Source organism: Motacilla alba, chromosome 15 (assembly GCF_015832195.1).
Source record: "Motacilla alba alba isolate MOTALB_02 chromosome 15, Motacilla_alba_V1.0_pri, whole genome shotgun sequence".
Lineage (NCBI taxonomy): Eukaryota > Metazoa > Chordata > Aves > Passeriformes > Motacillidae > Motacilla > Motacilla alba.
Genome location: NC_052030.1, coordinates 3582158 through 3608015, shown reverse-complemented (window position 1 = coordinate 3608015; position 25858 = coordinate 3582158). Strand labels below are relative to the sequence as shown.

The 25858-nt window shown below is 46.0% G+C and overlaps 2 protein-coding genes across 2 annotated transcripts in view; both read right to left on the bottom strand.

Annotated features, from left to right (window-relative positions):
- The window catches only part of GCN1 (GCN1 activator of EIF2AK4), a 38025-nt gene extending 16104 nt beyond the window's left edge, over positions 1-21921 (bottom strand). Inside the window, exons 1-34 of the mRNA XM_038152513.1 lie at positions 21865-21921; positions 20115-20217; positions 19418-19481; positions 18708-18839; positions 18056-18164; positions 17309-17407; positions 17096-17230; positions 16524-16592; positions 16334-16442; positions 15855-15929; positions 15468-15596; positions 15194-15244; positions 14687-14785; positions 14249-14422; positions 13197-13349; positions 12346-12438; positions 11674-11749; positions 11410-11569; positions 10592-10781; positions 10352-10476; positions 9871-10049; positions 9605-9698; positions 9024-9137; positions 8614-8812; positions 7963-8130; positions 5330-5511; positions 4984-5064; positions 4371-4514; positions 3555-3682; positions 3186-3375; positions 2707-2777; positions 1854-2019; positions 749-943; positions 319-565 (exon numbers count right to left, since the gene is read on the bottom strand). Coding sequence (XP_038008441.1) covers positions 319-565; positions 749-943; positions 1854-2019; positions 2707-2777; positions 3186-3375; positions 3555-3682; positions 4371-4514; positions 4984-5064; positions 5330-5511; positions 7963-8130; positions 8614-8812; positions 9024-9137; positions 9605-9698; positions 9871-10049; positions 10352-10476; positions 10592-10781; positions 11410-11569; positions 11674-11749; positions 12346-12438; positions 13197-13349; positions 14249-14422; positions 14687-14785; positions 15194-15244; positions 15468-15596; positions 15855-15929; positions 16334-16442; positions 16524-16592; positions 17096-17230; positions 17309-17407; positions 18056-18164; positions 18708-18839; positions 19418-19481; positions 20115-20217; positions 21865-21882 — 4321 coding nt within the window. The 5' untranslated portion in view covers positions 21883-21921. The remainder of the gene's footprint in view (positions 1-318; positions 566-748; positions 944-1853; positions 2020-2706; positions 2778-3185; positions 3376-3554; positions 3683-4370; positions 4515-4983; positions 5065-5329; positions 5512-7962; positions 8131-8613; positions 8813-9023; positions 9138-9604; positions 9699-9870; positions 10050-10351; positions 10477-10591; positions 10782-11409; positions 11570-11673; positions 11750-12345; positions 12439-13196; positions 13350-14248; positions 14423-14686; positions 14786-15193; positions 15245-15467; positions 15597-15854; positions 15930-16333; positions 16443-16523; positions 16593-17095; positions 17231-17308; positions 17408-18055; positions 18165-18707; positions 18840-19417; positions 19482-20114; positions 20218-21864) is intronic.
- A 296-nt stretch (positions 21922-22217) lies between these two features.
- Positions 22218-25763, bottom strand: RPLP0 (ribosomal protein lateral stalk subunit P0). Its single transcript, XM_038152738.1, has 8 exons — positions 25713-25763; positions 25360-25463; positions 24798-24973; positions 24613-24700; positions 24229-24375; positions 23588-23773; positions 22810-22950; positions 22218-22449 (listed from the first exon to the last, which is right to left on the bottom strand). The coding sequence occupies exons 2-8, from the start codon at positions 25411-25413 to the stop codon at positions 22285-22287; spliced, it is 957 nt and encodes a 318-aa protein (XP_038008666.1). The 5' UTR covers positions 25414-25463; positions 25713-25763; the 3' UTR covers positions 22218-22284.
- Between the last annotated feature and the right edge of the window lie 95 nt (positions 25764-25858).

Below are 25858 nucleotides of genomic sequence, written 5' to 3'. Positions count from 1 at the left end.
GTGCTGTAGTAGGGATTTGTGGCCTCAGAAAAGGAGCTCTCCCCCAGCAACACCTGCCTTAGGAGACAGGAGAGGGGGGCACATCCATATGGTCTAGGACTAGAAATCCTTCCACCACAATGTGAATCGAGCAATTTTGGGACACTATACACAACCAATGGCCTCACAAGAGATACTTCCTATTTCTTTCTTGCCAAACTTTAGTAAAATAAATGTAGCTAAACCAAACACAGGAGTGCAGGAACTTCACCTGACCACAGTGGTAGTAGGTACAAGAGAAATGATAAGTATCTGGAGGGAAATGCTCCTGCCCCTTACCCTCCCGCCGGCGGAAGTTCTTCTTGTCCTGGATAGCATCGGTCAGCGTGGTCATCATCTCCTGCTGCTTGAGAGAGAGGATGCCCAGGCCTTTCACCAGGCCTGCCAGACCATAGGCTGCACCTTTGCGCTCAGCGTATTTATCAGACTCCAACAGCAGCTGCATCAGCTTCTGGATCATTCCCCCTGCATCTTCCTTAATTGCAGGCACTAGAGGTGGTAAACAGCTTGCCACTGACTCTTGAACCTGTAGAACAATCCACCAGCCACCAGATCAGAAAACAATCATTACTAACACAAATTCCCCCAAGAATGCACCCCAAGTGAAGCCTTTCTGTCACCATTTTTCATGTCTCTGCCATCCCTAACAGTATCCTGGTGTTAACCTGCCTCTATCTGGAACCTGACAACTCCTCCCAAAGGCACCTACCTGCTGAGATGGGGTGGACAAGGCTGCTATCAGTTTGCCAACAATTGGTTTCACTTTAGGGTCACTCTTGTCCAGATGTTTGGCCAGTGACCCCATCAGAATGACCACGCTTTGCCTGACAGCATCATAACTAGCATCATTAGGAGCATTTTTCAGGAATTCTTCAAACACTGGCAAGAGAGAGTTAACATTGTCCTGAAAAACAAAACCACAGAACTTGCCACTAGAGTCCATTCAGAATGAGATCTGCTATGCTCAGTGGACTTGTTTGTTCTTCTCTGAGCCAACAACTGAACAATCACACTGTATTTACAGTTCATTTCATGTGTCACATCACATAAGACCTTGTATCATCCCAACAGGCAACAAATATTTCTTGCTAAAGAGAAATTAGTTCTTCAAAATTAGAATCCCCAAGCCTGCCAGCATGATGTTCTGCCAGAAGCAACACAAGCTCCCAGGCCTGAACATCAGTGCCCGCTCCTATGCTTGCCCCATTTGCCAAGAGAGAGCAGAAACATCAAACTTGTTTTTCTAAGAAACACAATGAAAGAATGAATAATATGAAAATACCCCAATTGTCTTGGGCTAAACTAAAGAATACAGGCATCTGTCCAGAGGTGACTGGCACATATGAGGAAATCAGAAGCTGAGCAATTCACACCCTGCACACCTTCTTCATCTGACACTGCTGGGGAAGAGCTGGCAGGGAGAAGGATGGTCCTCAGCTCCTCAATGTTTTAAGTTTAATTAAGCCAACAATCAGCAAGGTTTCATGTTTCGCTTTGCATGGAGCCTGAAAAGGAATTCTCATCCTCACAGGATTAAAAGACCTATGGTCTGATTTTACTTTTATTCAGTTGATCCAGGGATATTACATTTTATAGCAATGACAGGGATGAACCACACTTAGTCAACACTACACACTAACAGAACAACTCTGAACACAAAAATTTTTCAATTAAAGTTTTCAGCTGTTACAAGTAACAGCAACGTCTAAGAAATTTATAATTATTTTTTTTTTAAATCTATGGGCTCCAACACAGTATCTACATACCCATTACATCTTTTTTCCCCTTATAAAGAGAGAAAAATTCGGACTTACTTTGCCATGAGTGTTGAGTGTTGAAAGAGCTGCATCCAGCATGCACTTCCTGACCTCAGGACTGCGATCATTCAGAGCATCCGGCACAAAAAACTGAAAGAGGGGCTTCACCTGAGAACTGTCCAGATACTCTGAGAGCTTGTTAAGGGCCAGTGCTATGCCACACCTGTGAAGAAGGTGACGAGCCTGTGAGCTTACTGACTTCTCTCAGAATTGAGAGCTCACAATCACATTTGCTACCGGCAGCAATTACAGAAACTGAGAGCGAGAACCATTATGGAAACAAAATGCCTCAGTGTCCAACCTCTGTGCGTTTCATTACATGCTGCAGTCTCCCACAAGGACAACAATCCCTCAGCCATATAATAGTTTTTATCTCAATTAGGCTTTAGGGATACTTGAGCCAACTTAGACATCAGGGTCACTTGAACTACTGCTGAAATGCAGCAGCTTTACAACAAGGTACATCAGCATTAAAGGATAGATTAGCTCAACACAAGTAGCAAATAAGATGATCTCCAATTAAACCTGTACAGAACATACAAGTAAACAGAAAGTAATTATCCAGTCTGGAATTTGGCCAGTTCATTAAGGCTTACACTGCTGCTCTTGAAACAATCAATGGCCCATACACAGGTGGGAACATGGTAAGCTAAGACAAAAATCAGACAGTCTGAGAAAGAAAGACTGTTTTTATCAGGATATTGAGATGACGGCACCCAATATTTTGATGGAGTTCTGCCTGCCCCCAGTTTGCTTGAAGGGCACATGAAAACAGCAAGTCAATACAACTGCAAGTAATTTTTTGCTTTAAATAAAAATCAAAAACATTTCATTTGGATGCACAGTGTACCTTGCTTCCCACTGGTCAGGCGGTGATTCAGATATCACTCGTCCCAAAGCATCCAAAACTGGAGGTGGCCTCTGGAAGGAGACAAGATTTCATTAAAATGCCTTTTCCAAGGATAGGCACACAGAGAATTTGTCAACCATACCTCCAATGCCATTTGATAATAGTGCACAGAGTTATGATACCACTAGCAGAAGAGCAAGGTAAAAAAACAAGCAGGAAGCAAGTCTGAAGTCAAAATTACTTCAACTGGCACTGCCCTGCCACAGCCTTTCTGTATCATCTAAGACACCCCTCCCGCCTGGCCAATGGTGCCATTAGTGGCTGATAACATGAAGTTCAAGACACTGAAGTCTGTGCTAAGCTCAAACAGGACAACTGTAGGTTCAATGCACATCTTCAGGACAGACAAACGGAAAAGTGACTAACAGAAAATAAAGCAGGAGCTCATGCCTGTCACCCCTTAGGGTAAGAGTACTTACATAGAGCTTCTCCTGATAGATCTCTGTGAGCTTGCTCACGACTTCTGCTGCTTGCTTTCGGTACTGAGCTACAGCTCTGGAAAGAGCCTCAGCCCCTGCCTGTCGCACTGCCTCTTCGTGGTAGATGACGTCCTTGATCAGCAGGGAACACAGGTCAGGCTGCAGCTCCAGACCCATGGACTCCCACAGCCTGCAGCACACACACAGAGGCGATGGGTCACCCTTCAGCAAAGAAGCCACTGCCACATGTACAACTGGAGAGACCTACAGCTGCCCTCCAGCTCTGGGGCAAAGCCCCTGAGTGTAGTTCCATGCTGTGGGCAGAGAAGAGGTTCCCCTAACACCCAATAAACAAATAAGAACCCTTACCTCTCTGCCAGCTTCTGAATCTCATCTTCAACATCAAACTTTACTACCCAGAGGCGACGCAGTAGGTTCAGTCCATTCTTCTCATCACTGTCTGGGGTTGGTAGAACCATTTGTAGCTCCATCAGTCCCTGAATTAGTTAACAAGAAAATCAGTGCAAGGATCTGATTTTTAGAAACAGATGGTTTTTAAACACTTAAAACTTCTGGCAAGTCAAGCTCTCAGTGGTTGGAAGTGTCAAAATTCATGTTTCCTTGTGCCTTACACTGCCCGTGGTGGTCAAGAACTTCCTATTGCTAGTAGGTGAGATGGTGGAACTCAAGAACAGTGCTCCACATGCAGGTTGCAGAGAGGCTCTGGTGACTACAGACTGCTCTGCTTCTAAGTACAGACAAGACAGCTCAGGTAGGCTAAACTGGAATTTGTTTCATGGCAAACACCAAGCACTCTTGAGGTTTTTCTTTATATGTTCTCAGAACTGACTAAGCCTGAAGCTTTCCAATAACAAGACTTAGTACAGACAGGAATTTTTTGACAGCTTCTCCCTTTAAGAGAGAATTGCTCTATCCAATTGTAAACAGAAGGTGTTAAGTAGTCCTAATTATGCCTCTTTTAAGGAAACAAAGGTGTGGATAAACCCAGAGTACTCCTTTTTGCAGATAAATCCAGCACAAAGAGCATGACTTGGAGCATTATTGTTCAGACTGGCTGCCCAAAGCCTGGCATCACAGCTGATGCCTCTCTGCATCAGTGTTAGAGAAGATTCACCTCCCAAAAACTTAAGGAATTTGGTGTGACCCTGAATGATTCCCACCTACCCTGAGAGCTGCATCTCGAACGCTCATGCAGGGAGACTGCAGGGCCTGCAGGAGCACATCAATCTCCTCCTGCTCGGCGTAGGCACAGCCGTCCTCCCCGCTGCTGCTCGCACACAGCGCCGTCAGTGCCTCCGAGGCCAGCACCTACAACAGCACCAGGACGTGGCACAGACTCCACTACACCCTGAACTGCTGTCAGAGCAAACGCTGAGTGCTGCCACAGCAGAAGAAATTCCAAAAGAACAGTAATAAAACTGAGATGTGACAAATTCAGCCCGACTCTCTGCTTTTTATTATTGACCTTTCTGCCGCTTCATCCCTTACAACAAACACTCAGAAGAGAAACTACTGAGCTTATCTGGCAGAGCAAGGCCTTATAAAAGAAAAAAAAATGTCACCTCTGGAAGACTGAAACATATATTTGGTGCAATAAAACCCACAGAAAAAAAAGATGCAAACATTTTAATCCAAGAATATCATAAACGCAGAAGAAAATTGGGACTGTATCAACCACCAGCATCAGAGACTTAAACCAGTGGGTACATTTTGCTCATTGAGATGCTGATGAAACTTAGGGAGAGTGCTGACTGTGGTTACGAAGCTGAGCACTCACCTGTAACCGTGGAGAACCCGTTCCTATCACCCGGGTCAGCAGAACCAGCATCTCCCTACGGGGCAGCAACTCTGGGCCATTCTGAAAGGTTGAGGGGAGAAAAGGGCAGGGGAGGAAGGAAAAAGACTTTGATCTTGTGATTTCATAGTGCCTTGCCTATGTATGACACTCCTTAAAACATCCCAGTCAAAACCAAGGGCCGGACAGGTACCAAAACCCATGGCAGAAAACAATCCTGTACAGGTAACTCTAACCTGGACAATTCATCTGCTTTGTCCAGTTTACATATCAGCTCTTTTATCCCATGGCTCATCTGAAGGAGGTAATCTGACCCCACAGCTCTCACCTCATCCACCAACAAAGACTGGCCACTTCCTGATGATCTCAGCTGAGCATGGACTGTAAGAATCTGCAGAATCTTGACCAGGAACTCCTCCTTGTCTTCGCTGTTATGGGGTGTCTCAGTCATAACTGTCTTCAGGAGAGGAAAGACTAAGGAAAATGCTGGAGCTGATAAAGGGGCAGCACCTATGAAAAGGAAAAAAACATCCTGTGAACACAGCTGATCCTCCCATGACTTGGTTGATCATAGTGACTCTTATAAAATGTACACTGGAGTAGCTAATAGATATGGTCAAGCTTCAGCCTCATGCACAAAGATGCTGAGTAAACCTAAGCATTTGCCACAGTGTAGCTCCAACAGTGACTTTTGGTATTTCAGTGTTAGGTTAAGGGTAGGACTTGATGATCTTAATGGTCTTTTCCAACCTAAATGATTCTGTGATTCTACCTGGCTTCAATTAAAGTCACAATAGGATTCCAAATTACTACCAATGCCTCAAGTGTATAGAAATACATACTGTAAATTGAATTGAAACAATTCAATGAATTAAAGAGTCACTTATAAAATTCATTTGTCCCAAAGCAAGACCCTGTTTGTCAGCTGCATTTCTTTTAAACACTTCCTACCAATCTAGCTAACATGTCATTCTAGTCTTCAGCTGGATCCTTGAGAATTAAGCCCTTCTAATTCTGGTGCAAGATTCAACTCCCCTCCCCTCCCCTCCTTGAAAAAATTAAAGCTTTTGGATTCCCGTTGTTAAAAGATTTTGCTCCTTCCTTTCTACAGGGCCTTGGCTATAGCATATAACAAATATAACTCCTTCCAGTCTTTCATTAGTCCAGTTAATATTCAAGTATCAGGTGTCTACAGAAAACCTTTCCTTTCTATATCCTATCTGTGCTGACAGAGAATGCCCAAGTTTAAATTTCTAAATGCAGATGAAGAGCATTGCAGATACAATACTGCAGTATTAGTCAGCTTATGTAGGGCAAAAATACTGCAAAAGTAGTTCAAGGGAGAAATATTAAATCCCAAACACGTTCTGAGCTCCTATTTAACATGAACAGCTTCAGTAAAACCCTCTCTATTTCTCATGTGGGATTTTTTCTCTCTGTTTGCTCAGTATCTGTTTGCTTTTACACTTTTCTTTTTTAATTATTGGCTGGATATTTTTAGCCTTAAACCACTGTTCCTCTATACACAGCAGGAGGAAGAAAGCTTTACTGAAGGAGAAAAATGTTCTACTCACACAGTAGCTGGTATTGACCAATACAAGAAAGATTATAGGATGTATCCTGGCATTCCAGCAATTAATGATAAATTCTGTCATCCACATTACAAGGAGGTATGGTGTCTCTTAGGTCTCATAGTAACCTAAGAAATTAATCTCTACTAAATCATATCACACAAGTACATTCCAAAGAACTTTGAAAACTAGGAAAAATCCTTTGGGAATATAGTATGATTTGTCCAACAAAGTGCTGTGGAAACTATTGCCCTTCTCTTGCAACAGTGCAAAAAAATAATTAGATATTAATATAATTAAACAATATAGGAAATCTTGAAGGACTGAATATACTTCCACTATTTTCTAGAAATAAGTCTGAAAAAGGATTCAAATGTTAATGAATGTGCACTTACTATGGCAATAAATTGCACAGTGATGACACCAAATTATCACTGAGATGTTCAGCACTGAATGGTGATCAACATGGCCAACGGCCACTGGTCAGCTGTGACAGTGACACCAGACCACTGAACAGCAAGAAAACTGAACTATGGGGCTAAGGGACCAAACAGTATCCCACATTTCCCTTAAAAATATACACCATCTACCACAGCAGCTTTTGACTGGGTGATTTGATGAACAGCTCCAAAGCCTGGGTGAAGTGAACCACCTCTCTCCTTGGAATACCCCTGAGACAGCCCAGGCCGTCCCAGCCCCCAAAGGACACACACCAACTCTCCTCTTCTGACCTGTCATCTTCAGTGGGGTGGCACAGGTACTTGTGCACTCCATTGTGAAGAAGATTCTGGAAGAAACCTAAATAAAAACTAACTCCAGGAAATAAAAATATTTAAAAGATCAGGAAAAAAGGCTTACTTTAACTCAGATCATTACCTTGCACTGTAAAAATACTGGTGCTTGCCTTCATGTTACAGAGTAGAGAGAACTGCTCTTTCTACAACCATGCCAGTATAAAATATTCATGAACTGCAGCACCACGCAGCAAACAAGCAGAAGCCATGGGCACTTCACTGCTGTGATCACAGATAACAAGCAATTATTTTGTCTCTCCACTTAGTCTCACTGAATCCCTTATGCTAAGTGGTGCTGAAAGGTAGGAGCTGTCCTTGGCAAAGATGAACCTTAATTTCACTGCTGTTATTTCTGTATAAACCATTTTAAGAAAAAATACTGTTATTTCATTTCTACACTTAACTATAGTTGCAACATCACTTCTACTACTACCAGCAGAAAAAACCCCTTAAAGTTTTTCATATCTATGAACAGCTATCCAATTAAAAAAGAAAAGTGAAGTTTTGCTTGCAAAATATAATACAAACTCTGAAAACTAAACCAGTCCATAGTTATTGGAGGTGGGGGCAGTGTCAGCAGGGTGTACCATACCTACCATACTTCACACCTGGCTCTCCCTTGCTGGTTCGGCTGGGAATGGTGTGGGCATGCAGCAAACTGACCACTCTGTTGAGAGCAACAGGCAGCTCCTCCTGACACCAGGATTCATCTAACTCACACTCTGGTTTCATCAGGCGCAAGGTCACATGGCTGACCAGAGTACCTGGAATGGAAGAGTAAAGAATCCATGAGAGGGCTAAGCCAGAAGATTTCTCAAGAGAAAAAGCCCCAGGAACACAGACCCAAGCATTGTAACAAAGCTCTGGGCAAGAGCCCAGGCTGCAAAGAGGCTCAGAGCAAGAAGCCCAGCCCAGGGCTTTCAGGGGACAGATTTCTTCACAACATGTGTGAGTTACACTCACACACTCACACCATCCTAACTCTGCAGAGGGAAGATGGTCCCACGGTGACCAACTGCTCCTCAGAGCTGGTCACTGACCAGACAAGTCCTTGTCTTTGGTCCCAGTCCTACCCAGCAGTAGGATCTCTGGGAAATCACAGTCATCTCCCTAAGCACTGCTCAAGGTGGTTTTTCCTCTTGGCTTCCTGTGGTACATCATCATGATCCACAGTCTGTAAGAGCAAGAATTTTCACCGCCTTCGAAATGACACACTCTGCCCTTAAAGAGCAACTGGAAATACTCACCAAAGGTTTTCAGTCGAGCAGGCATGACACAGGAAGCCAAGGAAAGAAAAGGCTTCTTAATCCTTGGAGCAGCCAAAGGAGATCGAAAAAGTGGCAAGAAGGAACTGATGAGACCAGGGATGTACTGAGTGAGACCAGGAGGCTTTTTCTTTATAACAGCATCCAGGAGTCCTAGAGCTGTTTCCAGCTCATTATCAAGCTGTAAGAAAAACAATTCAAGATATTACCACAAAAAAAAAAAAAAAAAAAAAAAAAAAAAAAAAAAAAGCTCCACTGGGAAAAAAGAAATCAATTCAATCTCATTTCTAATAACAGAAACAAACAGGTGATTGCAACACCATTTTCTCTCCATCAAAGTGACCAGGGTCATGGTGGCTTCAGAGGTGACAAAAAATACAACCAAAACTTACCTCCTTCAGCCTTTTCCTTATCTGAGCCTCCCTTTCCAGCTGTGCATGCATCAGCTCCTTCTGCTTGCTTGTCAGTTGCACCTCATCCTTTATTCCCTTCTTCTTCTTTATCTCCTGCAACAGAGAGCCATGGTCATCGTTATCTGGGAGCTACAAACACCATCCCTTCAATTAGTCAGAGAAGCAAGCTGGAAACAGGGTTTTTTGCAATTTATTTTTAAAATAGTATTAAAACATCCTTCCAAGTATATCCCTCTTGAGTAAAGACACAAAATGGAAATCAGCAGGTTAACAACACTTTAGTGTCCTTCAGCATAAGTTTTTCCACACTGGTCACAAATTATGTGGCATAATTAAGAAGTGCTGTCCAGTTCATTTGCAGGGGATGGTATGTCACCCTACCCAGAGCTAAGAGTAGTCAACCTTTGTTTAAAAAATGGGATACATACAGATAGAAGTATTCCAAGTAGTTCGAGAATCTTTCCCACCAGCACACGGACATATGCCAGAAGCCATGGAATAACACACAACTTGCAGTGAAGATTCTGACCAGCCTGGCATTCCTTTTTCCATCAACTCACCTCCTTCAGCTCCAGCTCAATGATTTGCTCCTTGAAGGAATAAGCTTTGTTCTCCCTCTTCATGTTAGCCTTTTTCATACTATCCTGTTGAGCACTGAGAAGGACAAGTAGAGAAAGAATCAGCACTGCTCTGGACTAAGGACCAGGCATAAATATCCAGGAACTTCTGCACAGAAAGAGCATCTGACACACCCAGTCACCCATTGGCAAGAAGAGTATCAGCGGTGATCAATCCCCAGATGCACACAGAAATGATGAAGACTTACCTCTGTATTATAGATTTGTCATACAGCTCTCCCTCGGGTGTCTTCATAATGGCAAATTCCTCTCGAGTAACCTGGCACAGAGCTGGATTCTCCATTGATGCTGAGATAGTGCTGATGAGCTGTGGGAGCACTCTGCCAGGTAAAAGCAGAGAGAGAGACCCCACTGCATTCATAGATGACTGTCAGGAAAATGGAGGAAAAAACATAATCAGTCCTGCTTAAAATTGTCTCCAAGAAATACAACCCCATTACATTCCAATCCCCAATTAGTTGTTCAGTGGGTATTTGAATGTTATCTAAAATTCTACTCAGGTGCAGGTACATTCTTTCCCTCTTAAATCTCAGCTCCTTTTCCCCAGACATTCTCTTTTAACCTCCCTCTTCCACACCTTTTAGACAGCTCTCTTTCCTTACAGACCAGTTAGTATTGAACTCCTCCAAGATATCTCCCAAAAATAACATAAGGAAAGCAGTTTATCACCTGGTTCTCCAGAGTGTAGGTAGTGATCCTGGGTAAAATGTCATTCAGATGTTTGGTAATGAATTCTTTAGGATCTATCTTCATCTTGATGAGGAGGGCTGGCCAAAGTCCTGGTTGCACTGCCACTAGCAAGAAGAATAAATGAGGACAACAAACATGAAGCAGGTTGCTGGCACAACAAAATAAAAAGTACAGTAAAAACTCATACATTGGCCATGAGAGTCTTATCCCTGCACTCACCTACAGATGGATGATGGCTCACCAGCAGCATCTCCAAGGCCAGCTTCTCTGGCTCAAAGGAGTCCACATCAAGCCCTGCCACACTGGAGATGACACAGAGGGCCTCATGCAGCACACGAGGGGGAATGTATGTCCTTCCCAGCTCCGACAGCTCTCCCGCCTCTGTCACCAGCACCTCGTGAGGCAGAATCTGAACGGACAACACCAAACCTCCCTGAGACCTGAACACACTTCCCCACGGTAACACCAGGCTGAATGCTATCTCCCTGTCAATACCAAAAACCTGAAGTTTTCAAAGGAAAGAAGGGGAAAAGGATAACAGCAAAAAAAAAAGCACAGGGATGACAGTGACAGAAGATTAGGAATGGAGGATTATACTGGATTTGGCAAGCTGGGGTGAAATAAAACTAAAATGATCACTTCTGGCAAAGACTCTGGAAAAGGTTGGGCCAGCTGGCTGGGAACATTATGCTCAACTTCTGCAGTCTATAAGCCAGGGCTTATAAAGAACCAAGATACAAAAAAAAAGGAATGAAGCATTTGGTCTTTCAGCAGATATTTAATTTGCATTAAAATAATAAAAATACATGGAAAACTACAGCTTCCTCCCCAAAACATTTTGAATATGTCTTTTCTATGTATGCAGGGAAGACTAGGCATACCCCAGACACTGATACTGTTATATGCAGTAATCCAGTAAAAAGTGGCAATCCAGGAGATTGTCTGAAGCTGAATCCTGTTCACATCAGGCTGTATGTCAATGCTAACAGCAAACCTAGGGCAGGGAGGTGACTGGTACCATTCAAACATCTACTCACCTTATGAGAACTGAGAACCACTTTGAGTTCCTCCAAGAGCCCATAGGCCAGCTTGTACCCTCCCAGAGAGGACAGGAGCTTCCTCACTGTTTGGTGGGCCTGTCTGCGGACATGCCAGGTGCGGCTCAGCAGCACGGCCACCAGGGCACGGTGGTACTGCCTGCAAACACAGACACACGGGCTTAGCCAGGGAGCCAGCTCTGCAGCCAAGAGGACACAAAGGCACCACGCAGGGATTGGGGACAGGAAGGGCACCGTACGTACTGAACTTTGCTTTCAGGCAGCCGCTGTGCGTGATCCAAGAGCAGGCGCTCTGTCAGCTGCAGCACTGTGCACATGGCTGGGGGAAAAGACAAATATTTAAAACAGAATGAGATTTTGTAAGGAAACAGCAAACAGGACACATTAAAATAGCTCCCCAAGGTGAGCCTCTGTATAATCTTCTCATTGAAGCTAGAGACCAACTCAGACCTGCCAACACTGGGAACTGAACCATGATTTCATTGAAATGTTGTCAGCTGGATCCCAGGACAATTTTCCTGACCATTGTGTGTGACCTATTTTGGTCTAAGTTGACAGAGCAAAGCAAATTATAAACACCACGCTCAGTGCTTCTGTTCTGTTAATTCCTGAGCCCTGCCAAAATGGCTTCAGTGGCAATGAAATGGGTACTGAGTGTCAGCTGTCACAAGGCCCTTCCATTTCTTTATCATTTGGAATGATAAATGAGTGATAACTCAGGTTCATCAAGAAATAAATTAATTCATTTTCAAGCTTAGACTACAGCTACTGTAGATGTACTCTGAAGAGTACACAGCTCCTTTTAATCTGAAACTCTATCTTCCAAGGACATAGAACAGGGCTAACAACATTAGTTGTCAAATACGAAGAAACACAGTTAAACAGCAACTGGATATACAGTAACTGCCAATTTACCTTCCTCTGATGCAGACTGCAAAAACTTCTCAGATGTAAAAATTTGTTTTTTCTCATCCAAAATCAGCTGCCAGAAACCACTCAGCTTAGACTCTGACAAGAAAAGAACAGATGTCCATCAGGGATGTTTCAAAATAAGTCAGAACTCATCAGTGTACATAAGATACAGTAGAATTCTCTCTCCTGAAATCCCTCAAGAAACATCTAGCCTTACTGGTCTTCAATTCTAAAGCCTCTAATTTATCTCATTCAGAGCTATAAAGACGCCCAAAAATAACCAGCTGACAAAAATACCTTTCTCTGACTTATAAGTGTGAAATGTAAAGTCTAGTTCACCTTCATCTTTCATAGGACAAACCTTCCTAGAAGTAAAGAAGAGGAGGGAAGCGGTGTGTTGCTTTTGGTAGAACACATCTGATTTTATGTCCTGGCAGATGTATGAACTCAGAGAGCTCTTGTAATATCTTTTAATGGGAGACAGAATCCCAGTCCCTGTGCTTTCCAAAGGTTTGTAAAAACACCACCCAAATAACAATCAAGTAATACTGCCAATGCATGAGTCAAATCCGACCGTGTAAGGTCAGGGTGAACATCTCCTGTCAGAATAAAGAGGAATATTGCCCTATGTGAATGGAAGCTGGAATTTGTAAAGCCATGGAAGAGTAAGAACTCTTCACTGACATAAATGAGAGAGATAGGAATTAATCTTTCCCTGGTTTATAGAAGATCAATAATGCTCCATGTAGAAAGTATACACAGATTAAGAAATAGTATCTCCTGCACACTGTCAAGAAGTGCTAACCCTCAGAACCTGTTTCTATTGGATTCTGCCAGCTGTTTTGTGACCTTACCAGTTTGTCCCTCAATTACAGACATCCTGCAGATCAACAAAGCTGCAGCAACTCCTTCAGTTACCATGGGAACCTGAGTACTTTGAGATGCTGCTTTTTCTACTGTCTGGATCAGCATTGGCAGCAAGTCCATTCCCTGCAATAATGTGTCACCTGAGGGAACAAAAGAGACACATTACAAAACAGCATGGTCCTCACTTTACAACCCAAGTATCAATGGTTTTTCTGCTGCCAGGAGACAAGGAGAGGAATCAGACACACACTGGGAACACTGAATCTCCCGAAGTATTTGCCAATCACTATCACTAAATTGCAACTATGAAAAGCTCAATGGCAATCACTTCAGTCCTTTTCTCACAGACAGAACAGTCCCATCTCAACAGATTAAGTTTCTGTTCATGAGATGCAAAAGAAAATGCTAATTCAGTTACATTAAAGGAATCATTTCAAGTCACAGGAAGTCTGACTCCAAAGATTAATGTTTCCCTGAGAGAGGGAAAGCAAATTCCTGGCAAGCCATGAGCATCTGTTTCACTTCAAACATTCGGAAGTTAAAGAATCCCAGAGGTCTACAGATGTGGATGAAATGCTGCAGTCAAAGGGGGCAGGACCAAGATGTCAATCCTGAGAGGATCACCAAAAGAGAGTAATTTCTTGAGTTCTTTATTTCAAACACAGAAATTTTTTTTAGACTTTCCAAGAGTCAAAGCCAGAGACCAAGATCCAGCTGTGCTGGGTGCTGTATAAAGCAGAAGCATGTGCCCTGAGCTAGAATTTAGTTGTAAGACAAAAATAAAGTAATCAAAAATTACTTTGAGATATATGAAAGACAGCATGATGGACAGTCATTTTAGTTATGCAATGAAACAAACCATCTTTATAAACTTGAAGGCAAAAGAGTTTAAGGAGAAATATGAAGGAGGTCAGTAAAAAGACATTGCCTTACAAAATCTTTCCTAATCTGCACAGCTCTCTGTATCAGGAAGTACAAAGGTTGCTGACTCTCCTCCTAAGCCCCACAACCAAGAGTTATTAACAGCTGCCAGTTTTACCTTTGAAGGAGGCTAGCATGCACTGCAGGTAGGCATGTCTCACCGCTGAAGTCGAGGTTTTAAGGCTGAAGGCTTTCTTTAGCCATTCTACCAGCTTTTTAGGAACTTCTGTGGTGAACCGAACACACCAAAGAGCCAGGACAGAGACTGCATGAAGCAATGTGCCTTCATGGACTGGGGAGAAACACAGAGCTCACATCAGTTCAGCAATTGCAGAAAGCACAGAACAGAAAACAGAAAGCAGTTATCAACATCAGGATGCAGGAAAAGAACACATGCTCCTAACAGGCACAACACAGTCTCCCTGGGGTTGCTCATCAAAACAGGGCAACAGATTTTCTTACACAGCAGGCAAGAATCCAGATTAATCTTGAATAACCATGTGAAAACCCTGCTCAAGATGAATGCAGCTTAGCAAACCCAGAACAAAGGTCTCACCTTCTTGTTGCAGGAATGGGATGAAAAGCTCAGCCACAGTTGCACTCAGAGCTTGGCTGGAGGGTCCAGAAACCACATGGTGACTAAGGCTGCCAATCCCTGAAAGGACAGAATTCTCTCAGGAGTTCCCAAACTACCAGCACAACATTTAAAACCAATCAAGAACAACCCTTCACACTTCAGTCCTTGCACAGACATCTCTTTTTCTTGTCACTACATCTGGATATCACATTCACCACGTACCACATTGCCAGATCTCTGTCTTCATTTTCACTCCGGGTGCAAGTCATCTTCTTTGAAGAAAATTTTTGGCCTATCAGCCAATTATTTTCTTTGAATAGAAAGTCAGGAACTGGTATGTGGTATACAGCACCCTCTATGGCTTCAACTACACCCAATTTAGAGTAACAGGCTGAAAATTCTAAAGGCTGAGGTACAGAGCCCTTCCATTCAGCCTTCTGCTCAATTTCTTCCACCAGAGAAGCAGCTTTCTTCTAGGATCCTCACCTGAAAGGACACTCATCTTCTGAGCAACAACTGTCAGCTTCCCCTCTGAGCCTGCCAACAAGGAACACAAAGGTGACAGGTGATTACAGGCAACAGCTTTGTGTTACATCAGGATTCTCCTCCAAAACACAGAAGCTTGCCCCATTATCCCTGATTCAGGCTGAGCCACCCCTTCCATACAGGCAGTAAAGAGAACAGAAAATACAATACACAAAACTCCTTGAGACTGTCAAACCTTCATTCATCCCCACTGCTTATCCTACAATTTACTCACCCCCTAAGATGGCAAAAAGGTGCCTGCCCAGCGACTCCACAGCCGAGGGATCACTGCACTGCCGAGCCAAGTTCTTTAATGCCACAACTGCTTCATCCATCAGCTGCACACTGTTGGATTTCAGATGACCTAGAAAATAACACACGAGCCAAGAGATCCTTATGACAAACTGCATAAAATCAGCAAGTAAGGATTATCTTTACATGTGGCTTAATGCAGCTTCTGGAACCATAATGTGAACTATTCCAGTTCCAACTTACAGCATCATCCTCCCTCCCACCTAAAACAACCTTTTCACCAGCAATCAAGCTGTTGCAGGTACAGCCAGCAAATTGCAGAAAGCTTTATTCTGAATTCATAATTCCCTCCAGAAGTGAGAGTACTTACTGGCCAGTCCTTTCACGATGTCTAGAGCATACTGGCTAAGATCCAGGTTCACAGATACGAGCAAGCAAGAGATTGCTGACAACATAAGAGATAAAAACAGTTACTTAACAGAATGTGATATGCCATTAGCATTTTAATACACTCTTCCCCACAGTTTACATCAAGAGCAGACAGATTAGTAAGGAGTAGGAATAAAAAAAAAACTACTGAAACTGATGCCCAATGAACAGAATAATTCAGGATTATTCTTAGCACTTAGCTGTGAAATCCTGTTCTCAGTGCAAACAGTAGCTATCACACACCCTGACACTTGGGATCACACCACAAATGTTGCTTCTCTACATCTAACCCTTGATGCCAGACAATCCTGCCTGCACTCGGGGACCAAAAGCATAGCCCAGAGTGACACTGCCCCAACAGCTCCAGAGCACTAAGGATTTAGGCTCTTTGACAGAGCAATGCAGAGGTGACAGACTCACTTTCAGTTACGTTCTCAGGGCTCCGCAGCAGGGATTTCTGCAGAGTTGGCAAAACAGAGTCCTTGAATTCAGTGTGGGACACGTAGCGAAGCAGTGGAGAACAGCTGTCCTGCAAAGGGGACAGGGCACTCAGCACAGGGCAGTGCTGCCTGTGGGACAACATCACAAGCAGCTCTAAACACTGTCTCACCAGCACATGCTTCTGAGGCTTTGTCTTGCTCATAAGGATGGTCTTCAAGTAGAAATCCAGGAGAGCACTCTGAACAAGCAGAAACATCAGATTACAGCCACGTCTCAACCTGTACTTAGCTCCCAGCACACCATCAGGTACCAAGCTGGACACCCCATCTCCTCCTCCTCCTCTGAAAGCTTTCCTTCCACCCTCACATGAGCCAGTCAAGCAGAGAGCAGCGCTCCCTGCTCTACTCTTAGCCCAACACTCAAACCACAACAAGAGCTACATGCTGCCTTTCATTCCCACAACAGGGACAAGGCAGGAAGCTGTTGGACTTCTACACGTCCAGGATGTTGGACATCCACGGAAATGCACAGACAACACCAAACAGACACTTATCTGGCACGTCCTCTCTAAACACACCCCAGCTGTTTCAGTCAGAAGTGCAGGACTACTGAATTGACAGACAGTGAAACCAGGGCAGAAGCAAAGTACCAGCCTCATTACAACACCTATTCAGTCCTTTCTTCGTGATAACAAATGATGCTTGTTATTCCCCCCCAAAAAAAGCTGTACAACAGACTTACCTTGTATCGTTTAATAATATCCATCTCCTTCTGGGCTGTGCAAAACTGCACCACAAGCCCCAGCATTGCAGCATAACTCTGGTTTGGTTCAAGCCCAAGAATGACAGATAGGTACTGATCCACCAGATCCTGGTTCTTAAGAGGGAAAAAGTAAGGCCGTTAACACTGCAGAACAGAGCAGCTGTAGAATATGGCACATAATATAAACATCACCTCTTTCCACAGCCTGTTCAATTTCTTCACAGCCCCATCCACCGCCTGCTTGTGAGAGCCTCCCAGGACTTCCAAAAGGAGCAAACACTGAACCTCCACCTGCCAAAGGCAACAGCCAAAAAAAAAAACCTTTGTGCACCTGCCTCTCAGAGAGCTCGTATCAAACAAGACATGCCAAATGTCAATGATTGTCAATGATTAGCTGAATATGCTTAAGTCTTTAGATCATCTAAGTTCTTCCAACAAGCTGCCTTTGCTTTCATCCCACACCTCAAGCAGAACCATGCCTAACAGTTTTGGAATCACTGAAAACAGATTACTTCTCTTCTTAAAATCTCTTCCAACTATATCCCAGCGTGCTATGAGCACAGTCACGCGCTTGTGTAAAGGAAGCGAAAGGAAGGCAAAGCTGTATGACAGAGTATCATACAGAGGTATCTCAAGAGAGGCACAAGGACTTCATGTCACACTGCAGATGCCCCTCAGAGGCACGAGTAGCCATCTCTGCATGCAGAGCAACTGCACAGGTGCAAGACTGCCCCACTCACGCTTTATACACCTTCTGCTTTCTCCAGGGGAACAGGAGAGAGGTCACAATACACCAAACCTCCCTCTAAACCCGGATTCCAATTTGGTGTTTTCAGTGAAATTCAGAATTGTTTGCAACACCACAGCAACTTTAACACATTAGAAATATTAAAGACCATATCTGCAATGGAATATTTCTGCAAACCTTAAAGAACCTACCAGTTTTTTCCATGTTTCTCCCTGTCTCTTGTCAGGTGTTGGAAAGACTGTGCGTACAAGCAGGCATGTCCAGGAGAGTGCCAGCAGAGCTGCAGATCCACTGCTCTTACTGTTGTACAAACAGGACAGGGAGGTAAATCTACACTTCCCAGGACATAACTTACACCTACTAGACCATTACGGGCCTATTTGGCCCAAATTAGAACAGCACCTGACTGAAAAGCAATTTTATCACACAAAAATGCAGCTAAAGCCTTAGTTTTTAATGAAAATAATCAGCCCTCAGTTGGTTGTTTCAGCTCTGGTTTGACACTCAAAGTTTCCAAATGGCACACAAGGCAGCTGAACATCTGACAGGTGATGAAATTCCCTTTTCTAGTAATTTTGGAGACTGTTTCTTGAAAGAGTTTGCTCCTCATCTCCCCAGATCTGAAGTTTAAGGCTAAACCATAACTCAGCCCCAATCCACCAGCAGTTATACCAGGATATTCCCTCTGCTTTCCCAGATGACATGGAAGAGGTAAGAGAGGAACATCTGAACAGCATTAAGAGCTTTGTCTCTAAATGATTCTAACAGCTCTGCCAAGCAGCAGCAGAAGCCTCATGTTGAACACGAGGAACTACCAGCAACTCAGAACACAAAGCGACTCACCTGGGCACTCCAGCCCTGCTGCCGATCCCTGAGGACTGCAGTGAGTGCAGCAGGTTTTTTGCCGTGGCCTCAGGCTGGGATTCTGCGAGCTGCTGAAGGGCCAGCTGCAGGGCTCTGCGGGACGCCGCATCCCTGGGACAAACATGGATCAGGAACACCCCAAACCTGCCACGCCGCACCGTCACCACCCCTGCACCGCACTAAGGGCTCTGCTTTGTCACTTCAGCAATCAAGCCAATAACTATTTTATCCTTGCTCTTCTGCACAGTGAAGAAGTTTCTGTCAGAAACCTCCACTCCTTTCTCAAGTGACAGCAGTTATGTGGAGGCCCTCCAGCAGATTGTAGAAGAAAATGGGTTCTGAACAACTCCTCTACAACAGATCATGATTTTAATCCCACCTAAAATTTTCTAAAAGGCATCTAAAAGACAGCTCAGTCTTGCTTCACAAGGACTTGGGTGTTCATTCTTGCAAAGTGAACCACGGGATTAAAGTTTTAATTTCAAAATTAAAGATGAAACGCAAGGCAAATATTGTAGAACTTTTTAATGTCAATCCTTCCCCGAGAATGTAATTACAAGATGACATTTTTTGATGTCACATACATTTCTGTGACACTGCATGCTAACATTTCCAGATGCTCCAAACCAATTTAACTATTAAATACTGATAGATTACATAATACAGCCTTTCCACATCAATTTACTCACCGGTATCGATGCAGAGTAAGGCAGAAGAGTTTGCAAAGGCCTTTCACTGCACCTTCTGGGAGATCTGTAACAATGAATTTCAAAATACTTCTTCATAAATCACTGTGCTCTTGATCTTTAACACAAACATGATTCACTTCACGACTGAAATCAGTAAACTGCTTTCATCTATGAAACTGCTTGCAAGAATCACAGTAAAAGTTTGCTCTTTCTATACATTTTATGTATTTTTACAAATAATCGTATAACTGGAACACATGAAACACAGACATCTTCAGAAAATGAGAGAAGTAAGTTTAAAAAATTTGCTTCAGCTGTTTTATTAAGACCATCTGTAATCTTCCACACTCCCCATCTCTATACATGTGTGTATCCAAATATTCCATATGTACTAAAAGAACAAGCCAAGAGTCATGAAGGAAACTCAACTGATATGAACTGATATGATATCAACTGATATGAAGAACTACCATACACAATGCTACAATTACTGGCTGGAAAAAGCAAATGTGCCAAAAGCTGAGGTTGTCTACTACCACAAACCCCACACTTGGAATTAAACCCTGTGATTGAGCACTGGCTCAAAACACTGCCAGTCTCCTCCCTAAACAAATACCACTCGCACAGCCTTTTGAAACAAAACATTTTAACATTCTCCTTCACCCAGGTAAGCAGAACAGGGCTCCCAAGCTTTTACCTTTCCCAGAAATGCATTTTCCCAGTTCACTGAGGATCTCTCTCCGCTCCTTCACACTGGCTGTAGTTACTTTCACTGCAAACCGCTTCAGTGTGTCAGAAATCTAAAACCACAAAGCAGAAAAACACCAGGCTGCCTTTGATATCAACCCACAGAACATAAACCAGGGCAAGCAGAACATGTCACTTGCTGCCACATGACCTCTAAGTGCCCAAATGCAAGCATCCACCATCTCATCCACCGAGGAAGGGTCACTGTTGCTTCACACACTGCTAAACTCCTTCCCCAGAGTTGAGAGACGACTGCCCTCCAATGATCTGTGCTCTCGTGCTCTGTAAGAGACACTTACCCCTCTAAAAGTAACACAGAGTAAGAACTGGGACCCATAATCCAGAGTACAGTTCCTTTCAAAGCAAAAAAACAGTAACTTCCAGAATTCAAAGGAGCTTCTCCCTGTATGTTAACTCCTGAAGTCCAGGTAATCTTGAAGGGGCACTCGAACTGCAGACAACCCAGGGAGACCTACACACCCAGGTTTTCTGCATTTACATAAACCAAAGCACAGCTCTCCAGGAAAGGGTTTGGGAATTCAGCTCTTAAACTGAGCAACTTTATATAATCTTTCCAAAAGGCAGAGCATGTCTTTAGAAACTCATAGAAAACTGTTCCTTCTGTTTTCAATCTTTTTCGAAGAGCTCATCAAAGCTGCTTTCAGTAAAGCTTTTTGCCTACATGCTGGAAGGCTGATCCTGCACAGCGGCTTCCTGGCCTTTCAAGTCCATCCACACCTCCCTGAGACTGGCAACATTTCACACCCACAAGTCCCCTTAAAAGCTGGCTGGAAGCAGTGCTGCAACTCTGAACACTACGGCTGGGTTGAGCTGCAAAGGATGACCAGCAACATCACTGACACAAGAACCAAACGAACCAGCTGCTGTTACGGACCTGCTCTTCTCTCAAAGCTTTCAACGACATGAGTTCATCATATGCAAACTCAAACCAAGCTGCACTTACTCATGCTGCCTAATGACGAGCAGGGGAATGTGCAGACATGAAAAACGTGTTAAAATTATCCTAAGTCTAGAAATGAAAAATGTAAGTTATGTATAACACTACAGGATCTCACCAGCATCTCAGTGACTTACACAAACTCCAAAACCTCGACTACCCACCGAGTCTCCATGGAAAAGCCACTGGAACAGGCTTCACCAGTTTGTTTTTTTTTTTTTTTTGGATGTTTAGGTACACATTACACAGCCAGCATACCAACAATGCTTCTGCAAACAAATACAGAGGACAAAGGCAGTATTTGTACAAGTAAGGACCTGATGCTGAGCAGACTGGGATTAGCTCTGGGAACACCCCAAGCCCCTCAGGAAGAAGCCGGCGCTCCTACAGCCGGCGCTCCGGGAGCGGTCACGCCGCGGCCGAGCGGTGCGAACCGGGAACAGCCGCACGCGGCGCCGCACCGGGCGGGACGCGACTCGTGCCGGGGCTCCGTCGGGACGGGCCCGGTCGCCCCCGCTCCGCCCGGGTTCCCCGGCGCGGCCCCTTCCCGCGGGCCGGGCACGCCGCGGTGCGGGCGGCTCGGCGGGGCCCGCCCCGGCTGCCACGTCCCCGGGCAGCTTCGGGCGCCGCGCCGGGCCCCGCAGCCGGGCCGAGGGCGCGACGGGGCGCGATAGGAGCCCGGGCGCACCCCCGCCGTTCTCCCCTGCCCGTGCCGGCCCTGCGCGGCCCGGCCCGCACTCACCTGCGTGTCGGCCGCCATCGCTCCGCCGCGACCCCGGAACCGGTAGCGGCTTCCGGGGCGGGCCCGGCGCCACGGCGATGGGCGCTGCCCGCCCGGCCCGGGAGCCCGGCCGCGCCGCGCGGGGAACCGGAACGGGACGGGACGGGCGGCGGCTGCACCGCCCAGCCGCGCTGCGGGCAAGGCCTGTGCTCGGCCCGGCCGGGGAGAGCTCCGCTGCGGCCCCGAGAACAACTGCTCCCCTGCCCTGCCCCGGCCCGAGAACAACCACTGCCCTGGAGCGCAGGGCCCCTCGAGGTTACACCTTTCCCAAGCCCCAGCTGATATGGAGACTACACCATCGATGCAGGCACACATGAAGGTGTAAAACAGCTTTTTATTTCTCCCATCGGGCCAACTCTGACAGGCAGAGGCTGGCTGCTGTTAGTCAAAGAGACCAAATCCCATGTCCTCGTCAGACTCCTCCGACTCCTCCTTCGCTGCCTCCTTCGCTGGAGCAGCAGCAGCGGCAGCAGCAGGTGCGGCTGTTTCAGCCACCACAGGCATAGCTGCCACAAAAGCTGAGGGGTCTGCCAGGAAGGCCTTCACCTGTAAAAGTGGGGGAAAAAATGTAAACTCACAGGGAACAAAACATTTTGCAGGACTGAGCCTTTGCAATGATAAAGGCAGCATTTGCAGCTTGCCAGAATCCAAACAGGTCCACTTATCAGCAGCAGATATGAAGAACCAAAGACATTTCAGCTAAGCTTTCAGCCCCAAAGGAACCCCAGGTAAATCAGCTTTCTCCTGCCACTTGTATACAACATATGGAAGGAAGCAAGTACCCCTTCTCCAGACACATCCCACACCCAGCTGAGTTCCAGTCCTCTCAAACCAGGGGAAATGCTGTGAATGTGCCTGGCTGCACTTCTAACAGCGCTCTCTGCAGAGTTCAGAGCCAGCCGTTACCTTTTCAGCCAGTGGGAAGGTGTAGTCAGTCTCCACAGCCACGGCCAGCACACGCTTGTACCCATTGATGATGGAGTGGGGCACGGACGCGATGGTCGGGTACCCAATTTGCAGACAGATGCTGGCAACATTACGAACACCCTGCGAAGAGACAGACTCGTATTTCTGTGGTCTGAGAAATAACGTAGAAATCACGGCAGAGGATGGCCAGATGACAGCTTTTACACTGCCAACAGAAAGGAAAGCATGCAATGCACAGAGGTAACAGCTCCAGTGAAATCAAGGCATCAATACTGAAATGTCACTGATGTCTGCTTGGTAACCAGTGACAGGACCTGAGAGAACAGCATAAAGCTGAGTCAGGGGAGTTTTAAGTGGAATAATAAAAAGAAATTCTTCCCATGCGAGCACTGAACACACTCCCCATGGAATGGTCATGGCCACAAGGCTGCCAGAGCTCAAGAAGCATTTGGACAATGCTCTTAGGCACAGGGTAGGATTGCTGGGGTGTCCTGTGCAGGGCCAGGAGTTGGACTTGATGATCCTTGTGGGGCCCTTCCAATTCAGGATATTCCATTATTTTAACTGGCCTCAAATGATTTCTGAAGCAGATTCAGATGAAGAATCCTACAGGAAGGTACTCCCTGACACACAGTTTTTCTAGGGAACCAGGGAGAGCTCCTGGCTCTGCAGGACCTCATGGAAAACACCAGACAGGACACTTTTTTCTGGCAGTGCTGGCTCCCAGAGCAGCGAGGAACAGGGCTGTGGCACCCACCTCCAGAAAGCGCTTGTGCAAGGTCTCCTCGGTGATGTCCAGCACTTCAGGGTTGTAAATGCTGCCATTATCAAAGACCTGCTGGATCACCAACCCAAAGGAGAACGGGGAGATGTTCAGCATGTTGAGCAGGGTGGCTTCGCTGGCACCCACTTTGTCTCCAGTCTTGATAAGCTGCACATCACTCTGAGGAGATCAGGGAAAAGGAGTGAATACACACCAAGAAACTCCAGCACGTCAAAGCAGTGGGACACAAATGCAGACGGTCGAACTGGAGCAGCAAATGAGCACAACCAAGACGCTCCACATTCGGCTCCACGAGCAGATAAAGTCCCAGACCACATAAACAAGTCCATGTCAGCCAGGAGAAAGGCAGCACCTTTCCTGCATTACCTACAGGTACTTCACCTGCACGCTCCTCTGACAGAGCCTACCCGTGGAAATCTGATGGACAACTTCAATCCCCCCATGCTGCACATTGAAAGCAAGCCAGACACCCTCCTCCAGATCCCAAAGTGCGATAATCACACTGCTCATACAGTATTTTGGCACTAATGACAGCTTTGGCCTTCACAGCTCCCTCAGCTGCCACAATCAAGGCCTCCAGAAGAGAACAGCTTAAACAACTGCAGCTCACTGACCAGAATTTCAATGGTTCCTCTGGAAATCTTTGTGGTGATGCCCAAGGCCTGGAAAAACGAGGTCTTCTCGGGTCCAAGGCCCGTGTTCTGGGCTGGCACAGTCACATCACAAGGAGCAATGGCACCGGCACGGGCAGCAGCTGGCACCTGAGAGGGGAGAGACGACAAGCTGCAAGAATGCTCACCTCAGATCTTGTGGGATCACCTCCCCTCTGACATGCTCGTTCAGGAGAGACAGCACCCAGGCACACACAAGTGAAGATGCTGAACTTAAGCAGTTTGGCTAAGACTGCAAGGGCCAATTCCCAACCCATCGTGAAGACTCGAGTTTTATTTTGTGTTCCAGCTGAGTGTAAACATGCAGTGAGGGATGATCTCCCTTACCTTGTTAGCCAGCAGCATGTCCCGGATCTCAGTCAGATCCTCCTTAGTGAAGACAAAGCCCACATTCCCACGGATGTGAGGCAGCAGCCTGAACAAAAGATGACAGCCTTCAGTTTTACTCCTTAGACAACCTCCCCTCCTCCAGGACAGAGGACCCAGAAGTGCTCTCAGGCAGCATTACCCACTTTTCTAGAGCAGGATTATTCTCCAGATGACCACGAATAGCTTTGCGCATCATTGTATTCTTCCCCATCAGCACAACAGCTTTTCCACGCAGGGACATACGGATCTGCTGCATCTGCTTGGATCCCACGTTGTCTGCTCCCACAATGAAACATTTTGGGTAATCATCCAGGAGTTGCTACAGCAAAACAAACACTGTAACTATACAAAGAAATTCGGAGCAGTGCACAGAGCAGCATTAAAACCGCAACACATTAAAACGTAAAAAAAGTCTGTCAAAGTTTGAGAATGATGAGCTCCAAGCAAGGCTGGGTGTGCCATAGGCTGCATCTTCCACTCAGCCATCGAGTCACATCCCTGAACAAGTCTGCAAGCGCCACGGCAAATTCTCAGGAGACCTGATCTGGACTATCTCTTATCTCTTCCATGTACCAGAAACTCGTTCAGACACCCCACAACACTCACCTATCTATTTTAAAAGGCCCCACAGCCCGGCCCACCCAGTTCCCGCTGCCCCGAGCCTGCCCCGGCAGCGCCCTACGAGGGCTCCGAGTCGACACTCACGATGATTTTCATAAAATAGTTGGACTTCCACGTAGCCCTGTCTTCCCTGGGCATCTCGGCGGTGCTCCAAGGATCGCCCGGTGGGTTTAAAGACGAGCTGGGACCTGCCAGGAAGAAGAGCGGCTCAGGTGGGTCCCCACCCTTCCCTTCTCTCCGCCCTGGGGCCCAGCACCCCCAACCCCATAGCCCGGCCGCGGCCCAGATCCCGCTCCTGGTCCCGGTCCGCTCCCCTCGGCGCGGCCGCCCAGCCCCAGCCCCAGCCCCAGCCCCAGCCCCAGCCCCAGCCGGAATCCCAGCCCAAATCCCAGCCCCAGCCCCGCCCGGGCCCCGCAGCAGCCGCGCTACACCCGCACCTCCACGAGGGCTCCGGGAAAGAAGGGCCGCAGGGCGGGCTTGTCTCCTTTTATACCGCGGCTCGCGACGAATCGCAGAGCGCCGCGGCCCTGCCTGCCCTCAGCCCATTGGCTGCCCTCCGCGTCAATCATCCACCGCTCTGGGG